This window comes from Anneissia japonica, unplaced genomic scaffold (assembly GCF_011630105.1).
Source record: "Anneissia japonica isolate Jap-2015-1 unplaced genomic scaffold, ASM1163010v1 scaffold287818_len932483_cov186, whole genome shotgun sequence".
Classification (NCBI taxonomy): domain Eukaryota; kingdom Metazoa; phylum Echinodermata; class Crinoidea; order Comatulida; family Comatulidae; genus Anneissia; species Anneissia japonica.
The window spans coordinates 546,183-566,704 of NW_022703366.1; the positions used below are offsets into that span (position 1 = coordinate 546,183).

A 20,522-nucleotide genomic window follows, 5' to 3' on the forward strand; every position below is an offset into this window, starting at 1 on the left:
CCCCAGACCGCTCGGACCCTGGACTCGCTCATACCAGATTGAGTTTCAATTTAAAAAGAAAATGTATTAAGTATTATCTCCCCACCCTTTTTTTAAAGTTGGTTTATAGTACCTTTGTCTAAATTGCCTAGAGTAATGTGTTTTGAAATTTTAACAAAGTGTTATTTATTATTTATTTCACTTCACCTGATTAAAGCTTTTTTTAATGAAGATTAAACTACTAATCTAAAATTAAATTTCTTTTTCTTTTATGATCTTCTATATTTATTTAACACATAATCGCAAACAAATGGATGAATTAAAGAAGATACACGATACAAGATAACTTTATTGTTATAACGTAGAACATGATACGTATCTAGGAAAACTTAATCTAAGAAAATAACATTATCTTCATTGTTATAGAGAAAGACTGATTTGTTGAAAAAAAGAATTTCTACATCTGGACGAGTTGTTATTAATTTGACGGAGTCTGCCAGATTGTTAACGATATAAGTGAATCATTGGATATGATGCATATTTGATTATTTTATCTAGTTTACTGAGTAAAGTCTTATTATTAAAGTTGTTCAGGTTACCTATATCAATTTTAATTACCTTGCGTGCTTGTTTCATAACTCTTAACACCTTGTTACGGTTACATACCGACAAGTTGGCAAACAAGACAACGCTTGAAATTACACTCTAAAAAAACAATAACAAAATGTCATTTCGCTGTCAACATTAAATGATCTAGGCCTAAATGTCTTCCATAGACGCCCGAAAATAACCCCTGGGCGTTTTCGGCGATCAATTTTTTTTCTTTTTGTCTCTTTCTTTTTTTAATTATTTTAAATTTGTTTTTAATCTTCCTAAAGGGATCAGTGTATTAATTCTTTATTAAAATGTTTGTCTTCTGTTATTACATTGTGTGATGGCCATGATGATGTATCAAAAATGCTTATTCAGGCAGTTTTTACTTATTTGGTACATTCCTGTGTGAGACGAAACGTATTCTCGAGATAGAAACTTTCGATGGTAAGATGTTGACGAGTATACTGACATCAACATCTAGATTATGTAAGTCTTAAAACAAGTATATTACAAATCTTACATGTGATATTGTATAAATGTAGGCCTATATGAATGTGATGTCTTGTACATAATTTACCATTTAAATGAACCCTGAAGAGAGAGTATGAATTCTCGAAATATTGGTTAAAGTATGTCACTTCGTATTGTCTCTTTTATTCGTGGTAAATTATCTATAATATAATGTATAATGCCTGACAATTTGCAGTTACATGTACACTACAAATCATTTATGTTGATTTTTTTTTTATTATTATTTACTTAGCTGCAAAAGCTTTAGGAAATATAGGTATTCGTATTGTAGATGACATAGGCAAAGCAACAGTGCGGGCGATCGGCACTGCTTTGAAGGCTGTAGGGATAGTATTTGGTGCAGTCGCCATAGCCCTAGATATACACACAATTGTTTCATCTGCACTTGACTTGAGCAACAACTGTCCAGACAAAGCTGCCGATAAAATCGAAGAAATTGCAAAAGACCTCGAAAACATCGAAGCACCAACACTGGAGGATTTAGTCATCGAATCATTATTAGCAGCTGCAAATGAAATCGAAATACGATATGAAGGAGACATTAACAGCATTGACGATGACCCGTTTAATGATAGCGTAGACCTAAATCATGCATGTTGTCTGAAATCATGATAATATCATTAATACCAATGATGATAATAATTCAGATTTTAATGTGTGGACCTTTACTAGTTTTACTGTATTTTAATGTTTTTTATGAATCACTGGTTTAATGTGTATTAATCGTATTTAGTTTTTAATGTATGTAACCTCTTTTAAATAAACTAATACAAAAGTGTATATACAATAAAGATTATTATTATTACAGATGATGATGATAAATCTTCTAATAAATATTATTACAAAAATAGATATTATTAAAATTAATTAAATTAATAATTTTATTTTATCAATTGGTATAGGCCAAAGGCCAATGATATGCTAAGCAGTAAACTTATCACTATTTAGTGTGGCATATCCCTTCACAAGACAAACATAACGACAAGATACTCTACATAAACTTATTACGAGGCTTAGGGAGTGGAGTTGTTTTGGTCATTAGAAAAAATGTTGTTACCGTGACTGGAATTGAAACCAGGACCCTGGGATTGGAAGGCAAGCATCTTAACCACGAAGCTATTATTTCCTATGTATTTCCAATAAAGGCATGTTTAAATGGAAATATTTAGCATCAGAAACCAGGGGCGGAACCAGAGATGCCCGAAAGCTGGATGGGGGGGGGGGGCGATCGAGACAACACTATTATAGGGGGTCCGAAATATTTGCTTTCTAGAGACGCCCGAAATTTTTTTTTTTAATTTAAAAAAAATAAATTAAAAAAAAAATTAAAAAAATAGCCTCTGGGGCGAAAAATTTGATAGGCATAGTTTGAGACAGTATATTACAAAATTGAATTTGAATAAAATTTTGTTACGATATTATAATTTTGTTAATAACAATAGTTTTTTTTTTAAAATAAATTTGCTTCTTTCATATTTTACATTATTTTATTAGAATGTATTTTTAAATGTATCTTGATATTCAAATATACTTGTATGTACACCATAATTATAATTATATTTTTCTAATATACATAAAGGTTTAGCCATTTTTAATGTATAATTTTATTTCTTTATTCTGAAAACGAAAATAATATTCACAGATAAAAGTACAATAAAGTATCTTAAATTCCAAATTATTTTCATTGTGATCCAAAAAATATTGTTTTCATTAATTGGGCTTTGAGCAAATCACATAATTAAGGACATTATTCAAACTTTATGGTATAATTTACTTCGGTTTTTAAAATAGCTTTGTGTAATGTATTTTCATTGTTTTGGAACGATTAACGTGTACCACTGTTTCTACACAAATTCCGATGTTTTTTCTGCCAGGTTATGTTGCCCTGGATGGTTGCAAAGACGCAACTTTGCAAAATGGGTGCATGAATTAAAAAAATAAAAACTAAGCCTACTCATATTTGTATGATGGTTAGGCCTATTAGTCTTTTGTTCGTGAATATATTTGGGTCGGTTTTTTTAACACAATACCGTACCCAATACCACATAATTTCATTATCTCCAAACCATGTGGAAAACTGGTGGGATTTGAACCTGCAACCTCACGCTATCAAGGTGATCATACCATAAGACCACAGAGATCTCATAGGGTATACCAGATCGGCTATGGGGCAGATTGTTCCATGACTTTGTTACGTCTCGGTTTTTTTTTTTCTCTTCTTTTTGGAATCTCAAAATCACTTATTCATCGCCTTTAATTTATACATAATACAGTACAGCTGCCCGAGTCATAAATGGTATACAGAAATATTAACAAACACATCATGCTTTTTTGTAGGATAATAGGCTAGTTGATACTTGCGTTATTTGAGCTCCTGTGAGTCACGAACTAGTGAGTCCTCATTGAAGCTTCAAACTATACTGGTAAACAGAGCTGTAATACTAGTTTCTCTGCTTCGGGTTAATTTGTTAGGATATTTACTGGCTTCTTTTTCCGAATTTTTCTTTTTCCTCTCTTTATTTTCTCAAGCGTCTTGAGCATTTCTTCAAATGGATTTGAGCGCTTTACAAATCGTATATTATTATTATTATTATTATTATTATTATTATTATTATTATTATTATTATTATTATTATTATTATTATTATTATTATTGTTATTGTTATTGTTATTGTTATTATTATTGTTGTTGTTGTTGTTATTGTTATTGTTGTTTTCTTTCATACGACTGACTGAAACGCTCACAAATAGGGTGGAGTTATATATGGTTAAGCTATAAAGCTTTTAGGTCCCAGCTTGGAAATCATAGTAAATAATTTTCAATTATTTACTATACTCATTGAAGCTTCAAACTATACTGGTAAACAGAGCTGTAATACTAGTTTCTTTGCTTCGGGTTAATTTGTTAGAATATTTACTGGCTTCTTTTCTGAATTTTTCTTTTTCCGCTCTTTATTTTCTCAAGCGTCTTGAGCATTTCTTCAAATGGATTTGAGCGCTTTACAAATTGTATATTCTTATTCTTATTATTATTATTATTATTATTATTATTATTAATATTATTATTATTATTATTATTATTATTATTATTATTATTAATATTATTAATATTATTATTATTATTATTATTATTATTATTATTATTATTGTTGTTGTTGTTGTTGTTGTTGTTTTCTTTCATACGACTGACTGAAACGCTCACAAATAGGGTGGAGTTATATATGGTTAAACTATAAAGCTTTTAGGTCCCAGCTTCGAAATCATAGTAAATAATTTTCAATTAAAGTTTTCTGTGTAGCACCGTAAACACAATATAAACAAATGGATAAAAAATAAATACAATGTTCGAAAAAATAAAATAAATGTTATAATTTTATTGAGCATAACCCTTCAAAGAAAGGTTCCTTTATTCAGTTGCATGAAAAAAAGGAGTCTGGTGGGATTCGAACAACTTTTCGCTATTAAGGTGAGTATCATAACCATTAGACTACGGAGACTTATGGGGTAGGTCTGTACGCGCAGATTCAATCCCCAGGCACTTTCTCTCACACAACTGACTGAAACGCTCGCACACAGTGGAGCATAAGCTAGAAACTTAGAGGAAGTTCATAAAAAAAAAAAAAAAAATCATAGTAAATAATATTCAAACTAAGTTTTGCTACGTAGCACTGTAAAACAATATACACAAATATATTGATAAGATCAGGTTCCTGAAACCTAATTTCATCAGAAAAACTGACATCAGTAAATGTGTATTCATTATTGTTATTATTACCATTATTATTATTTTGCAGACATAATTATTATTATGTTGTTTTAAAGTACTCATGTGAGGTGGTAATACAGACATTTTTCACAATTTGCTTTTCATTCCAGCAATGAAATTACGAAAAAAACATGTCATTATTGTCATCTAGTACCGGTATGGATATTGCCACAGACAAACAGAAAAAAAAAACATAAACTAGAAATTGGTATACAACACAATTAAAATAGTAAAATCGGAAGACGATCCCGGTAATGTCATTTCCAATAACTGTTAGGCCTTTGTATGGAATTGAAAGTGAAAGAGAACTGCGGTGCATAACATGAATAACAAAACTAAACATGAATGATTTTCATGAAATAGACAAACATAAATATAAAGTTGATATGATTTTTACTCAGTAGTCAAGACACATTTCTTAGTTCAGAAAGACCGTTGTCTTACAAATATTTACACTTACACAAAGCAAGGTAGGATATTAACAGTCATCGATAATGATTTCCTGAGACGCAGTGACGTACCTATGGGTATTGAAATTTGGTGGCTAATGGGGTGGGGGAAGGATGCGAAGGTGAAGTGGAAGGGCTTAAAGATAACTTAAGATGGTGTGGGAGTGCTAGTGATTTCAACTAATTAAGAGTAATATTTTTTATTCGAAAATTTCCAAGATCGGAAGGTTGAGGTGCATTAGCGTTTTTAAGGGTGTGAGCCCCTCTGCGCACTTGCTGAATACGCCACTGCTTGGATGTAAATAGGCCTCCATAGCATACACACAGCGACATACGCACTCCTGGACTTTTTACTGAGAGAATGACTTTTTACTGAGAGTTTACCAAATAGAGAATGATTATTATTTTCCAAAAGTTCTGCCGCACACCCCACAATATAACGTGGCGTTAACTAGATCACATACCGGTACGCTATATTTGGAGTAACTTTCAAGTCAATATTATTATTATGAGTTGTGGAGATACACTATCGTAAACATGTACTTATCTAAACAAAAGTTTAAAAAATGAATTTGAAAAAGTAAATTTACGCTAATTTTCATACAGAGTTTAATAAAAACAAAATATAAATGTCTGAAAATATTGTGAAGAAAAGGGTGTCAAGATCATTACAAATTGTTATAATGAAACAGGCCACTTGATTGGCTAAAAATATTGAATTAATTTAGCCCAAACGATTTTTGGGGGGATATCTAGAAGTAAAGAGTTAGTTGAGAACGAGCAGAGTGGAGAGCGGGTCCAGACTAATGAAACACTTGAACCTGTATCACTGCACTGTCTGTGGTGAGTATCTGATATAATTCTAAGTAAAAACAACTTTTAAAATAATACTGTAAAAAACCATTACAGCACAAAAACGAGCTACTTGGCCGAAGCCTTTAAGCCTTCTAGAAGAAAAAGAGGGAGCCTTTTGGCTTTTTGGTTGTTTTTTGGGAAGTTTTTTGGCTGCTACTGTTGTGAAATACTTGACCATGCACTTTCATTTATTTCCGCGAGGCTCAACAAAAATTGCCATTGGGCGGAATCTAGCCCAAAGGCCGCAATTTATCCACCTGTACTCTAGGTTAAATGCATAACTGCCCCTCCAGTTAAAGACCACATTTAAGACTGGGATCTTCGTAGTCTTTAGCAACTTTGGTTAAATCCAGAGACTTCAAAATGAAGGCGGATTATTCCTGGCATTAAATGGTTAACTTGTGATTACTGCTATTTCGGACAATTTCTTTTATAGTAATTGATTTTACATTCCGTATAAATTTAATTATATTGCATAGTCTCATTTCATTGTCATGGGTTATCAGCCCTCTACTTCTTTAAGCTGCAGTGTGACCTGGAACATCAGAGTATAGTCAATCGACTTTTCTATACTTTTATAAACCTAATTACGAAACATGATTGAGTCGTTCCTCCAACTTGACACTTGAGAACGTGCATGCGTCTCCTTTTTTATGACATTGCTTACAAAGATCTGTGTTCATTTACCCAGTTGCGGAGATTTTTCAGGGTAGGAAGAAGGCTTATTCAGGCTCAGCACACCCCGGTGGGGATAAATGATCGCCAATTAGAGCAGCTGATATTAAGTACATTAATTTGGGTGTGCTCTTGTTGGATCAATGATCAATAATTTATTCATTCCAAAAGTTGATTCTAGTTAAGCTTTTGTTTAATTTTACTTAAGGCTGATTAATTAAAGTTCTCCCATCGTTTTGACAATTTTTTAAACATTTGGATTGTCTTTCCAATTTACACTGCAGTGCATATGGACAGGGTTTGTCCCGTTTTCCCCATTTTCACCCCAACTAGCTGCTGATTGAGGTCAGATCGCCATACTGCATTGATTTGATTGTTCATGTGTGGAATTTCATACTAACAAAATGCATCATTACTCAGTAAAAAATAAATTTTCTATAAAACTTGTCTTGAACACGTATGCATTGCATTTATATCATAATCACATAGGCCTATTTCACAATCAGCAACATGTAAAGCCGAAAGATGTTTGAAAGGACTTTACATTTTCCTTTTTTGTCCGGTAAAACTACTCAATCATATTAAGTTTATATCGATTAGATACGAGCTTTGCTTTTGCTTTAGCAAATTTGCTTCAAGAGATCCGTTTGGCAGTTTCGAAACGGTTCGCGCTTGGGAGGCAGAGAGACAAGTTTGAAGCCAGCTTGTAATTTCCTATTTAAAGCAGCAGAAGGAGGTGTTAAACTACACCAAATATTCAATTTTATTTTCACAGTTTAATAATATTAATTAAAAAAAATATGACTTATATCCACTTAGAAAGTGCTCAAGGCGCAACAGTTTGTTACAGGAATGATTTTTAACACATAAACGTACTTTAAAAAAAAAATTATTTTCTCCAATGGTTAAGGCGGAAAATGCGACCTTGCGGAGCAACTGGACAACCTTTCCATATCTACTCGATAATCAGCTTTTACAAGAAACGGTGGTTATTGATATTATAAATGGAATGAATCAAATAAGATAGTATTAATTTGCACAGCCATAATATGAAGAATAGCATATGAGAAATTAATCGCTATTTTACTCGAAATGACATTTTTTAATTAGAATTCAACTCATGCGTTACATTTTTAGGCACTATTTGCTTCATTGTGTGTTCGAGTACGGTACCTTTTCTAGTAAATTCTATTTGATTTTCCAGAAACGGAAACCAGTGGACGCATGGCTGAAGAAATAAAGGCAAACAAAACCATAAGAAGAATGAGAAAGGACATTCTGACCAAAAATATACGAGCCTTGAAATGTCTGGTGGCACAGCAGGATTACCCAGAGGCAGAAGCCCAGGAAAGACTTCAGGAATTGCATACAATATTTGTATCAATTGCGGATGCGCATTCAGATTTGATAGTTTTGATTGAAGATAAAGAGGACTTTAGATTTGAGGAAGAATGGATGAGTCAGTGTGTGGAAGAATTTATGCCAGAAATTTCTGAAATTCATGCTATGCTCGAAAAAAATGGTAAGTGCTTAAACAAACAACAAACAATAAAAACGTGCGTGTGAAAGTTCAGAAAATGCTGATAATTAAGAAATTTATATAGACTAGTATATACCCGTGCTCCGCACGGTGTTAAATGAGTGGGTAAAGGTGGGAGATGTATAGTATAGTTGAATGTTATGGGAAGTTGAGAAGGAAATCATTGTGGATGTTATGGATACATGCCATTATTTTTCTATCGGACCTCTTTTTAGATACTCTTTAGTTAAAGTGTCTCTGCTGAATAGTCGTCGTAGGTACAGGCCTACTACATTGGAGTACACTCTTGTACGCGAGAATACTGCATAAATAGGCCTAGTGCCTAGCCTGGTTGGGCATGAGAAATATTTTCCTTGAATCGAGAATGTGGATGCATGTAAGGCTATATATTTTAGTAGTAGTAATATGTAACAAAAAAAAACAAAAAAACAAAAAATAGCCCGTGGACATTCTCCCGACGTTTACGTAAATTAAAGGTTCTGATTGGTGGACTTGACCCTAACTTAAACTTCAATCTTCAAACTATTCTATGGCATGGCTGAAGAATAGCCATATATAGACCTGAGCCAAATCGACCCGGATTCAAGGGAGGGCCGGCCTTGCCTATGAAAGCATTAGGTATGGTAACTAGAAGCCTAGATCCAGCTAGGTTAGAAGTCCGGGGGGTGGGGGATTCTGTCAAATTAAAACATTTTGTAAACCATTTTATTAGTCTGACAGTGCCATTCCAGGTATCTAGATTTGACACATCATTATGTTTTGTTTTTATCTCAGCCTCATATCTATCATTGGGTTGAGGTAAAAGCTTTAAACAAGCTGGGGCTGAGGTGAAAGTGAACTCTCCTTGAACTTCCTCCTAATGTGTTAATTTGTATAACCACAACTACAGTTATTGGGATATGAGAATCTATACCTATGTTTGTTAATTTGATTTTTAGAATTTAACGTTTTTATATTAAAGTTACACAGGTTACATCTAGGCACTTCAGTATTATTACATTGCTTGTGTGAGTGCATTCTCTACAAAGATTCTTACATTTAGCTGTATTTTTACATCAATATTTGTTCTCAATTTGTTATGATATTTATTATATAATATTTAAAGTATAATATTAATGAAGTAAGTACTGGAATACAGTAATATTATATTATTATATTATTATCCCTATAACTTATTGTATCATGCACGTCACAATAACAGAAATGGCGACGGTAAGAACAATCAAAATGGACCTGGCAATCGATGATGCGTCTACATTACGATTCATTCAAAGGATGATTGAAAAATCTGGTGATAATGATGACGTGATTAGGTGGCTAGAAACAGTTAACACGGTAGGATCCACGGGATGTGAACTGCCAGTGAAATTAATTGAATGCAGCGCAGATGGTATTTGGAAGTAAGTTCACCAAGATAAATAGAATTGAATGTAAAATAACTGGTAGAATTAATGACGTGTAAGTATTTTGATATTGATAATGTAACATTAATGATAGTGATGATAATAACAATGATAATAACAATAATAATGATATAATAATGATAATAATAATAATAATAATAACAATAATAATAATACTAATAATAATAATAATAATACTAATAATAATAATAAAAATAATAATAATAATAATAATAATAATAATAATAATAATAATATTAACAACAACAACAACACAGTAGCCACTGTGTGTGCGTTGAACCGTGGAGATCTCTAGGTCCCCGGTTCAATTCCTATCGCTGCCTCTCCTTGTGTTTCAGCTGGAGGGCTGAAATACAAGTTACCGTACATTAGCGCGCCGGCCTTCGGATGAGACGTTTAAGCCGTTGGTCCCGTGTGCATTTATGCCTCATGTGCACGTTAAAGAATGTAGTACACTCTTCGGAAAAGGGTAGGGGATTGTCTCCTGGTGTACTGCCCAATCACCACCAGAAGGAACCCACTGGAAATAAGTCTTCTTCTAGACTTTCGTGGGCTATACTTAGTGTACACCGAATAAGTCCAATAATAATAATAATAATAATAATAATAATAATAATAATAATAATAATAATAATAATAATAATAATAATAATAATAAGAAGAAGAAGAAATATGAAATATTTAATAATTTTTACAGAATAAAATTTGAAACAATTAACACTGTTGTTCCAGCGTTGCCCCTGCTGTCAAATATTCGTCATGTAGACAATCAAAAGAGGGACGATGATGCGTTAAGGTATTTAAATAGTGTAAAACAGAGCGAGATTGATATAAAGGTAATGGAAATTGCTATCACGGAATGGCGTAGCGCTCGAGAGAAATTAGTAAACCAGTTACAAGAAATCGCTGTTAAAATAAGGAAACACAAAAGAAATACGCACATTGTCCGGATAGTCAGTGCTTCAACATCAACCGCCGGTGGGCTTGCGTGTCTCTCTGTAGGGATTTTAGGTTTGCTGTCTGTGTATACTACACCACTAGGCATAATTACATTAGTTGGAGCTAGTGTAGGGGCTATTGGTGGAGTTGCAAGTGGTGGAGCCTTTATCGCATCTTTGATTTTATCGAGTCAGGGAACCAAAGAAGCCAATGCATTGATTAAAAAGGACAATGTAACGTTTGAATATCTCAAAGAAGTTCAGCAGAAGTACACAGACAGTCTTAAAATTCATATGGCGGCAGCAAAAAGGATTGATAAGGTAGTCTTAGAGTTCAAAAAGACTTCTGATGGCTCAATCAGTGTGATGATAAGTAAGTATTCCATTTTACCTGATTTTCCCCTGTTTGTCAAAGATTAAATGTGGCATTTATAGTGACTTTTAGAGCAAGTATTTATTTATTAAAGCAAATAGAAATATTAATGATTTGAGGAATTGAAAGAGAAATAAATTATCTGCGAACAGCGGTTTTTATGACATGTGACCAAGGTGTGGGTTTTTGCAATTTTGTCCCCTTTTGTTCCCTTCTTATAATGTGTTCATTTATAAAAGAAAAAGTAACATTTCAAATAAAAATGGAGCGTTGCCCCTATCTTTCACTAATCAAAACACAAATCCTAATAACCTTTGCATGACGTACCCTACTTTTGTAAACAATTGTAAACAAACAAAACAAACAAAAAACAGGGACCGTAGACTTTTAAACAGAATGAACAGTACAGTAACTAAAAGAAACAAAATGTTCGTAATGACTCCGTCATGGTCTATGTTTGTTTCTTGGAATGGCTGTTTTAATACCATAGGTCTGCTAAGCTGTTAAGCTTTTTGGGCTTGGAGGCCATGGAGGAATTAGTTAAGGTCTCTCACGTTTAGCGTCGCAAATTTCGCGATCTTTTACTTGTTCTTGGCTATGCACTTTTAGAGTTGTAATCATATTTCGTACGAAATTTGTAAGTCAAAAGAATTAGCTAAATTAAATTAATTATTGTATATTGCAGGTCCGATTATTTTCTTTTCCACTTGTTTAATTCCTTTGTTGAAATCGTTTGAACCCAAGTATTATGATTATTTACAATTCAATATTTTCGTTATTTCCAGGAATTCATTTGTTGCGTTTCCAATGATGAATGTCAATTCCCTCATTTTTATTTATTTTATTATTTTATTTTATTTACATTAAGTAGAAGATAATTTTTTTTTTTGCATAATTTAACAAAAGAATCTACATTGGTTCTAAAATCGGCCATATCATCTTCAGATATCAGACCAATTAAAATAAGTTTCATCAGCATACTTGAGATGGAAGCATTTGCTGCTTAGCACTGGGAATACAAATAATTTATAAATCCAAATGTATGATAATACAGTGCTCGAATAGGAACATGATGTTATAAATTGTTTCAAACATAGATCATTAACGAAAGGTCCTTATTGTAGTTGTAAAAAAAAAGAGATCTCTGGTGGGAAGCGAACCCGCATCAGGAGCCACTGTGTGTGCGCTGAACCTTGGAGATCTCCTGGTCCCCGGTTCAATTTCCATTGCTGCTCGTGACTGAATGCCATTTACGATAGCGCTTTCGGATGAGACATTTAAGCCGTTTGTCCCGTGGCCTGTGTGCAGTTAAAGAACTTAGTACACTACTCGGAAAAGATTAGGGGACTGTATATATACTGTCTCTTATACACATCTAGGGCGTTTATTAGAATAAATATGGTATTATAATACACGATACCCTTTTATATAAATTGATGACCAGAGAGGTCGCATAGTAGGATTCTGAAGTTTTAAAAATGCAATCAGTGACATAAATTGGGGCTGTCTCTTATACACATCTAGATGTGTATGAGAGACAGATATATATGTATGTATGTATGTATATATTGTTAATTACTCCTTTCAGAGGTTGGAAGATCTATCAGCAAGACTATTAGCTTCGTTAAATCTGTTAACACAGGTAATGTTTACAATAGTACTAAACCATATTCTGAACAGACCTTTAGCAATTAACTTAAGATGCAAACACCTAATATGCGAATAATAAAAAAAGAAGGAACGTTCACCAAAAAGGATGTGATGTTCCCTCTCCAAAAATATTAATGGTTTGTTTTGTTTGTTTGTTTATTGTTTTTCCACACACATAATAAACTTAAGTTGAAACATACAATATAAAGTAGGATATAAATAACAAAAATGCGGATTAAGAAGAGGGGGGGGGGAGATAAATATATAAATAGAAATGATTACGCTGGTAGGCCAACCATAAAGGATACAACGTGTTTAGTAAGGTACGATACAGAGCCAGATGGGCCTACACCGTCATGTAGGTATAGTAACCTTATGCCTTTCAAACTATTCTTTTGACAAATCCAGGCAGAAGCACTGGAAACACCATGCCTAGCTCAATGGAAATAATTATTCTAGGGTATTTATAAAATATAACTGAATTAGAATGCGATTTTCAAGGGTGTAAGTGAATTTTAAGGGGGATCTGATAATATGCATAACTTTACATTTGTTTAAATTTGAGTTAAGTTTATTTTCAGGCATTTCATTTGCCTAACTTCAAGAGATAATGCTTTATAGTTCATTCTGAAGTTCATCAACATAAGGTCATATAAAATAAGATATCTTACTTAGCACACCATAACTCACTGCGATATTAGCACACTGTGGGACAGTATATTTTTATGATGTTGATGTATATATGATGTTGATGTATATATTTACAACTCGTATCTTTGACATTAATTCAGATCCAAACCCGGTGTAACTTCATTGGTTTATTTTATAAGTATTTATATTAAATGTTTATATCATTTTCTTTAGAAATTAAGTCTATTGATGGCAAGATAATATCTGTTCTCTCGATAACAACTCTCCGAGGTAAGGTCGTAATAACATTACTGCAATCAACAACAAGATTGGGTAAGTATTAAAACAAAGATGATATATTACAATTTATTATTATTATTATTATTATTATTATTATTATTATTATTATTATTATTATTATTATTATTATTATTATAAAATTAATATTATTTCAATTCGTATTCTTTATTCGCCAAAAAAAAAAAAAAAAAAAAGTAAATTTGGGTAGAGGAGGGTGAAGGTTGTCACGAATTCTGGTGTTGTAAGACTAATTTACTGTATTGTATACATACATGTACACATGTATGTAAAGATAAAAATATAATAAAGAAGTTAACTACAAGAAGTGGGTAACGTCTAACTATAGTAAAATTAACTATAAAGTTTTATGAAAAAGCCTCATAGGCCTATGCTATAGATTGAAAATTAGCAAATTAGAATAGGCATAGTTGCGCATCATACACTAGTGAGAAATTATTTATACGAAAGTTAGATTATTGCCAGAAAAAAATTCTTTTTTCACGCATTAATCTAACTAAGTATAAATAATTTCCTCAAGTGTATTATATATAACCACTATTCTAATTGATTTGTAAGCCAATTGCCGTCTTTTGATGTTAGTTTTACAATCAAAATGTTGTAGTGGTCATTGGTTGCTATAGCAATATGGTCAGTATAGTTGTGCCCGTAGTAAGATGCGTGCGGATTGTTGCTGCAGTGCAGTTGAAATGGTTTACACAGCAGCACGATGAATAAACATGTTATTGTGTTTGAAGAACTTGCTGTGATGATGATCTATATTATATTTATTCAGCAGTGTTAACGGCTAACTTTCTTCAATATATATATATATATATACTGTCTCATATACATATATAGGTGAAGGAGACATTAACAGCAGTGAAGAGGATCATCTGTTTAATGATGGCGTGCAATAGATCATTTACGATATATGCATGTTCGTCCGAAATGAAAATAAGAATAATAACAATATACAGACAGCGATGATGATAATACGGATGATATGATAATACTAATTGTAATAAATATTATTACAACAATAAATGTTATTAAATAATATTGATAATGTTAATGAAGAAGCTGATGATAATGATGATGATACAGTAACGATAATAATGATTATGCTGATATTGACGACGGTGATGCTAGAATGGTGTGTAGGCCTATATATGTATACATATTGCCATTAAAATTAGGCCTATGCTTTAATGGCAATATTTAACATCAGAATGTTTGAGGTGAAAGCAATCCAAAACAAAAACAAAAATTATTTAAAAAAAACCCAAATAAGACTAAACAATACAGTTGACATTAAATATTAAACATTTAATGTCAATACAGTTGACATTAAATGTTTAATAACTTTAATATGGCCTATAATAATTTAAGACAGAATTTTCAAAAAAAAAAAAAATTATATTTTGTTACCATTTAATAACTTTGTTAATATATTTTCAATGGCTTTAAGATACTACTTTGAGATAGGCCTATTTTTAATTAGCTAAATATATTTAGTTTGTTATAAATTTGTTTCTTTCATATTGTATTTATTTTTTTAACATCTATCTGGATATTTTGTTTTGTGTACTAATAAAAATTATCATTATTATTTTAAAATATCTGGGGATTTTTATTTAGGCTACGTACAAGTTAAGCAATTTATTATTATTTTTTTTTTTAAACTACAATGTCGGGGCCCCTAGTGCCTGGGGACCTGGCGCTCCGTCCCCCGTCAGCGCCCAAGCGTATGACGCCACTGGTTACCGTATTTTCCCCATTTCATCGCTCATCGTTGAATTTTTGTTCCAAATGCAATTTCGATTGAGTTTGCATCAGGAAAATATCATATCAGTGATGTTTTGCCCTACCTGACGCGTTTTCGTACCGAATACTCAGCTCGCGAAAAAAAAAAATCGCAGGTGATTAGGGTGGGAATCGAACCCAAAACATCCAGATAACTCGCGAGTATTTGGGAACGTTTACGTCGTCCGCCGAAAACAGTTAATGAAATCAGCGTAAAATGATTTGTTTTTGTGATCTGTGTCTTTAAAATGGCCGTATTCGATTGGTTGTTTCGATACAACGATTTTTATTCGGCTTGTTCGTAAAATGTAAAATAGACTTCGTTGAAAACGCAAATTAACGTACGGCAGAGTGCGTTATTCATCCAATAAGTTATTCATGGGACAAAAACAAATATGGTCGATTAGTCAGTTTTACAAAAATATTTGCGTTAAATAGAATTTAGATTAAATTTCATAAATTTATAATTGCCCACATAATAAATAAGGCTAACAGAATTCCATAAGTACATAAAAATAATTTATAATAAAACCCACTAGCCGAAGTAAACTTGACTATCTTAGTGTGTATCGTGGTAACTACGCGGCAGCCATTTGTTGAGTCAGGCAGGCGTGTTTTAACCAGCTAGGGCCTATATGCTTTTAACGAAAATCAACCATTCGAATACGGCCAATGTTGTTGAGACAAATTGACAATACAATAATAAGATTGTAGTGAGACTGGCAGCGCTTTTCAGGAAACTAAAACATTAAAATTAATCTAATTTTTGTTATGAACATACTTTCATCAATTTTTGACCTAATAATTTTATTCTAGTTTCTCTAAAAACTGCTTTTTCGATAATTCATTGAAGACATTTTTGTCATTTTTTTGATGCAGATAAAACCTGACAGCATATTGGAATAGATATTTAAATTTAATACAATACATGGGCTTAGAGATTCGAATTGTGTTAGGCTGATATGTTTGTTGGTTCGTTCGTCAGCCTAGACCCCAAGGAGATTAATGTGCATTTAGGCCTTGGCCCTTTTATAACATTAAAATAAAACATTTCATAAAGCGGGAGAAGTAAATCACATCTTCTTGAGCACGCTAAATACAGATATTTTGTATGCATTACATACAAGAGTACAGTCATTAAAAGACATCAACTTATGACATTTAAAAGTATTTGGATTTTTTTAAAATATCATTGACAATAGCATACTAAAGTAAAATTTATCATTCTATATCAGTGCATAACTTACAATTTTATTATTCTTGCTTTTTTCTTAGTGAAAGTATTATTGTCGTATTTTTATCTGCGAGTCGTGATAGCAGCTAATAAGGAAGTATTATACAGCAATTTTAATCAGTAAAATAGTGAAAGATGCTTTTTAAGCGATTCCTAAATAAATTACATTATGAATACACATACTATAGGCCAGTCTCATTAAGACGAGATGTTTTTAAACGTCCATACTGGGGGTTTAAAAAAGAATATGCACCTCTATATGCTAAATGGCACCCTGATACTGCAAAAAAGTTTTTTTAACAGCAGTGTTGCAAGTCGAAATAATTGCATTTTCCCCGACGAGGATTCCCATCGGGCCCCTCTGCCTCCTCTCAATTCGGCGGCAGCCGCTGCTAACAGAATTCACCTTTTATTACATCTTTTGCAATATACGTCACGAAAAGCTAGTCTGAAGGTGTCGTTCATTACATTATATATCAACGGATTCACCGACGAATTTATGATACACATAAGGTCAAAGATTGTCATTGTTGAAATGTTGTCTGCAATTTCATATCTGAGCAATAACCTATATATATATTTTGGGTAGATACCAACAATATAAACAATGACAGTCACAACTAATGTCAGAAAAATTTTCATTTCCGATTTAGATCTGGATTTCTTTACGGTCGAATTAGCTGAAATAACAAGTGCCTTTCGTAATGAGATCAGCATCAATGTATAAAGAACTACCACGACTATGACAGCTAAAATGATTAGAGGTAGTTCTACGAACAGTAAAATGTTGAAATGCAGTTCACTAGGTTCACACCTTGTAAAATTTAGACCTTCAACAATTAATTTTGTAGAAGATAAGGTGAGATGCTTTGCCATCAAAGACAAGCCTAAGAGCCAGATGATGCCGCAGATCTTTATAGATCTTGAACTAATTCCAAATCCGCTTTTTCTGAACTTCCATGGTTTGCAAATTGCAATATAACGTTCAACGGACAGCCAAAAAATTGTGAAAAGTGCGACTGTTGTCGCTACTCCAATTGTATAAAAAAAGAACGGACAAAACCAATCACTCCCTTCACCCATGTCATAAACATAATGTATCGGACTTTTAACATAAGAGTTCCAAATCCAAGTAGGTGCCACTAGTAAGTACAAAGTATCAGCTACTGCCAAGTTTGCAAGGTATATGTTAAAATATGTGTACTTGCATTTTTTACTTGCAATCACGATAATTGTCATTATGTTGCCGATGATACCTATGGTGACCACGATCGGCATAATGATGCGGATAATAACTTTGTCCAAACCAGTATAATAATAAGCAGAGTAATTTGTAAAGTTTCTATAAGATCTGTCAGCCATCATTTTACCTCATGGAGCAGTATTGTTCTTGCTGTAAAAATAAATGAGAATATGTAATAACATGTGCTCCTCTTGAAACATGAACCAAATATTATTAATAAAAATGGCAATCCCATCAAGCAGCGCTTCGATAGCACACCAACTTCGAACCACTGCACCATATACCTATACCACAATTAAAAAAATAAAGGTTGTAAAACACACGAACCTCTGAATTGAAGCTCCGCGTGTTCTCTTCTTGCTGGTATCTAGTAAATGAAAGGTAAAGTGTTTAACTAGAATATAATGTTTCTTTGCCATTTAGTACCATGTGTTAAGATGATTTCTGCTTATTAACATTTATGAACTAGGCCTATCAATTATTTAATGCTTCTCACACTGATTACCAATTAGGCCTACTGTATAATATTACACCTCCCAATTAGTTTACTTGTTACTTAGGCCTGTAACAACCGATTATGTAAAAACGATGCATAATGTAAAAAAAAATGGTTAACACATAATGTAAAAAGGTTTGACGCTTAATGTAAAAAAATAACGCATAATGTAAAAATCAACGCATAATGTAACAAATTTTGCTAACGCATAATGTAAATACTTTTGACGCATAATGTCAAAACATTTTCTAACGCATAATGTAAAAACCTATCAACGCATAATGTAAAAACAAGTCTTCTCTCTTCCTCACGCTGACGTTCGAACGTCATGTCGAAACTACATAACATAATGTGCAAACCACATAACATAATGTGCAAACCACATAACATCATGTTCAAACTACATAACATCATGACCAAACCTCATAACATAATGAGAAACCACATAGGCCTAACATCATGACCAAACCACATAACATAATGACCAAACCACATAACGTCATGACCAAATCCCATAACGTCATGACCAAATCCCAAAACGTCATGACCAAATCCCATAACGTCATGATCATTCCGCATAACGTCATGGCGATTGCACATAATAGAGTGTTTGCACATAATCGAAGATACTAACGGCGTTCCATAGACAGTATTCCCACGATAGACGTGCGCATTTTAGAAACCGCTACGAAAACGTACCGAAACCGTACCGTACGGTTCCGTGGAGTGCGAATAGCCGGTTTGTTTGTACTGTATTTTTTTTTCTCCAGTAAACGTCGCAAATAGGGGCTAGCTGGTATCGATGATACTTTAATGGTGTTTATTTTATGATTAGTCAGTTCTTTATATTGACGTTAGCTTTCGAATAAAGGTATTATTGTCTAGAAATCCTGGCATACTTAGTTGAGGGTCTTAATTTACGGGGTCTGATATTTCAAGTGGGTCTGATATCTCGTGCGTGGTCTTAACTCTTCGGTCTTAGCTTTCGTGGTCAGAGACAGTACATTCCACCGCATATTATTTCTTCGTCCGGGATTTCCTAGAAAACGTTCGAGAGATCTTGAGCGACGCCCGACCAAGCTCACTTTTTTTTCGTCGGGGACATCGTCCCCCCGCACCCCACCCCTTCCCCCTTCCCTACCCACTCGTCGGGCAAATCCTGACGCCACCCCAGATTTTATCTATTCGCACAAGACTCAATGAACAGAAACAAGCCGAAAACAACCCAATCATTGATGCACGTGCACGTGCGTAAAGTAACTTGTTTATGTTAGTCAGGCTTGAATAAACACAACCAAAACAATGTGTCACCGCGCCTACCATTTGATCTGTGCTGCATGACGCAAAAAAAGGCCATGCTTACATACACTAATGCTATACTCTATGTGGAGACAGTATAGATTGATTGGCCTATGATTTATTAGGTTGTATGACTTTAAAGTGACGAACTGTTGATTGCAGAGGTACAGAGGTGTTGAGTACAGAATCACAGAGACTGGGAAAAACAGTAAGTCGCATTTGAATTTAATTGTTATTAAATTACATATATTAGACAACATAAATTAATGATATAATGTTAATTATAGCTATTAGAATGATTTAATAATTTCGACGTTTTTAGTTTGTTATAGGCCTATTAGAATTAACTGTCTATCCAACATCCTATCTCTCATTTTTCCTGCTGTATGGATATAATTTTTAGTATGTTCCTTCAGTTATTGTTTCTTTATTCTTAATATTTATCTTTATTTAAAAATTTCTTTGATTATTGTTTTTTTATTACAAATATAACATAAAGACAAATCAAATGATTAACAATACCTGTCAATTTAAATTGAGCCAATAGCAAGGGATAATTTTAAAAAATTCTGAAAAAATTCAAACAAATCAAAACAAGTCATGAACGCGATGGATTAAAAAAAAATCAATAAGTGTGTCATATTAAGAAAAAAAAACAGCCTCAAACCTCTTATTGATATTCCTTTAACTAAATTAAACCCCGGCTTAGACTAAAACATTAGTCCCACGGGTGGGGGGGGGTC

The 20,522-nt window shown here is 32.9% G+C and overlaps 2 protein-coding genes across 2 annotated transcripts; one reads left to right on the forward strand and one right to left on the reverse strand.

The window, feature by feature from the left end:
- The first annotated feature begins 8,058 nt into the window (after positions 1-8,058).
- Positions 8,059-16,397, forward strand: LOC117104427. The gene is made up of 6 exons (XM_033245276.1): positions 8,059-8,371; positions 9,591-9,789; positions 10,511-11,124; positions 12,713-12,766; positions 13,639-13,737; positions 16,387-16,397. The coding sequence occupies exons 1-6, from the start codon at positions 8,074-8,076 to the stop codon at positions 16,395-16,397; spliced, it is 1,275 nt and encodes a 424-aa protein (XP_033101167.1). The 5' UTR covers positions 8,059-8,073.
- On the reverse strand, positions 15,283-18,322 carry LOC117104441 (kappa-type opioid receptor-like). Its single transcript, XM_033245299.1, has one exon. It carries the CDS (start codon positions 18,104-18,106, stop codon positions 17,144-17,146), a length of 963 nt encoding a protein of 320 aa, XP_033101190.1. The 5' UTR covers positions 18,107-18,322; the 3' UTR covers positions 15,283-17,143.
- Positions 18,323-20,522: the final 2,200 nt, after the last annotated feature.

Bases quoted from the DNA above. Each gene is read 5' to 3' on its own strand.
- LOC117104427 (XM_033245276.1), top strand. From the start codon at position 8,074: ATGGCTGAAGAAATAAAGGCAAACAAAACCATAAGAAGAATGAGAAAG. The intron at 8,372-9,590 runs GTAAGTGCTTAA...TCACAATAACAG, and splicing joins TGCTATGCTCGAAAAAAATG to AAATGGCGACGGTAAGAACA. The intron at 11,125-12,712 runs GTAAGTATTCCA...TACTCCTTTCAG, and splicing joins CTCAATCAGTGTGATGATAA to AGGTTGGAAGATCTATCAGC.
- LOC117104441 (XM_033245299.1), bottom strand. From the start codon at position 18,106: ATGATGGCTGACAGATCTTATAGAAACTTTACAAATTACTCTGCTTAT.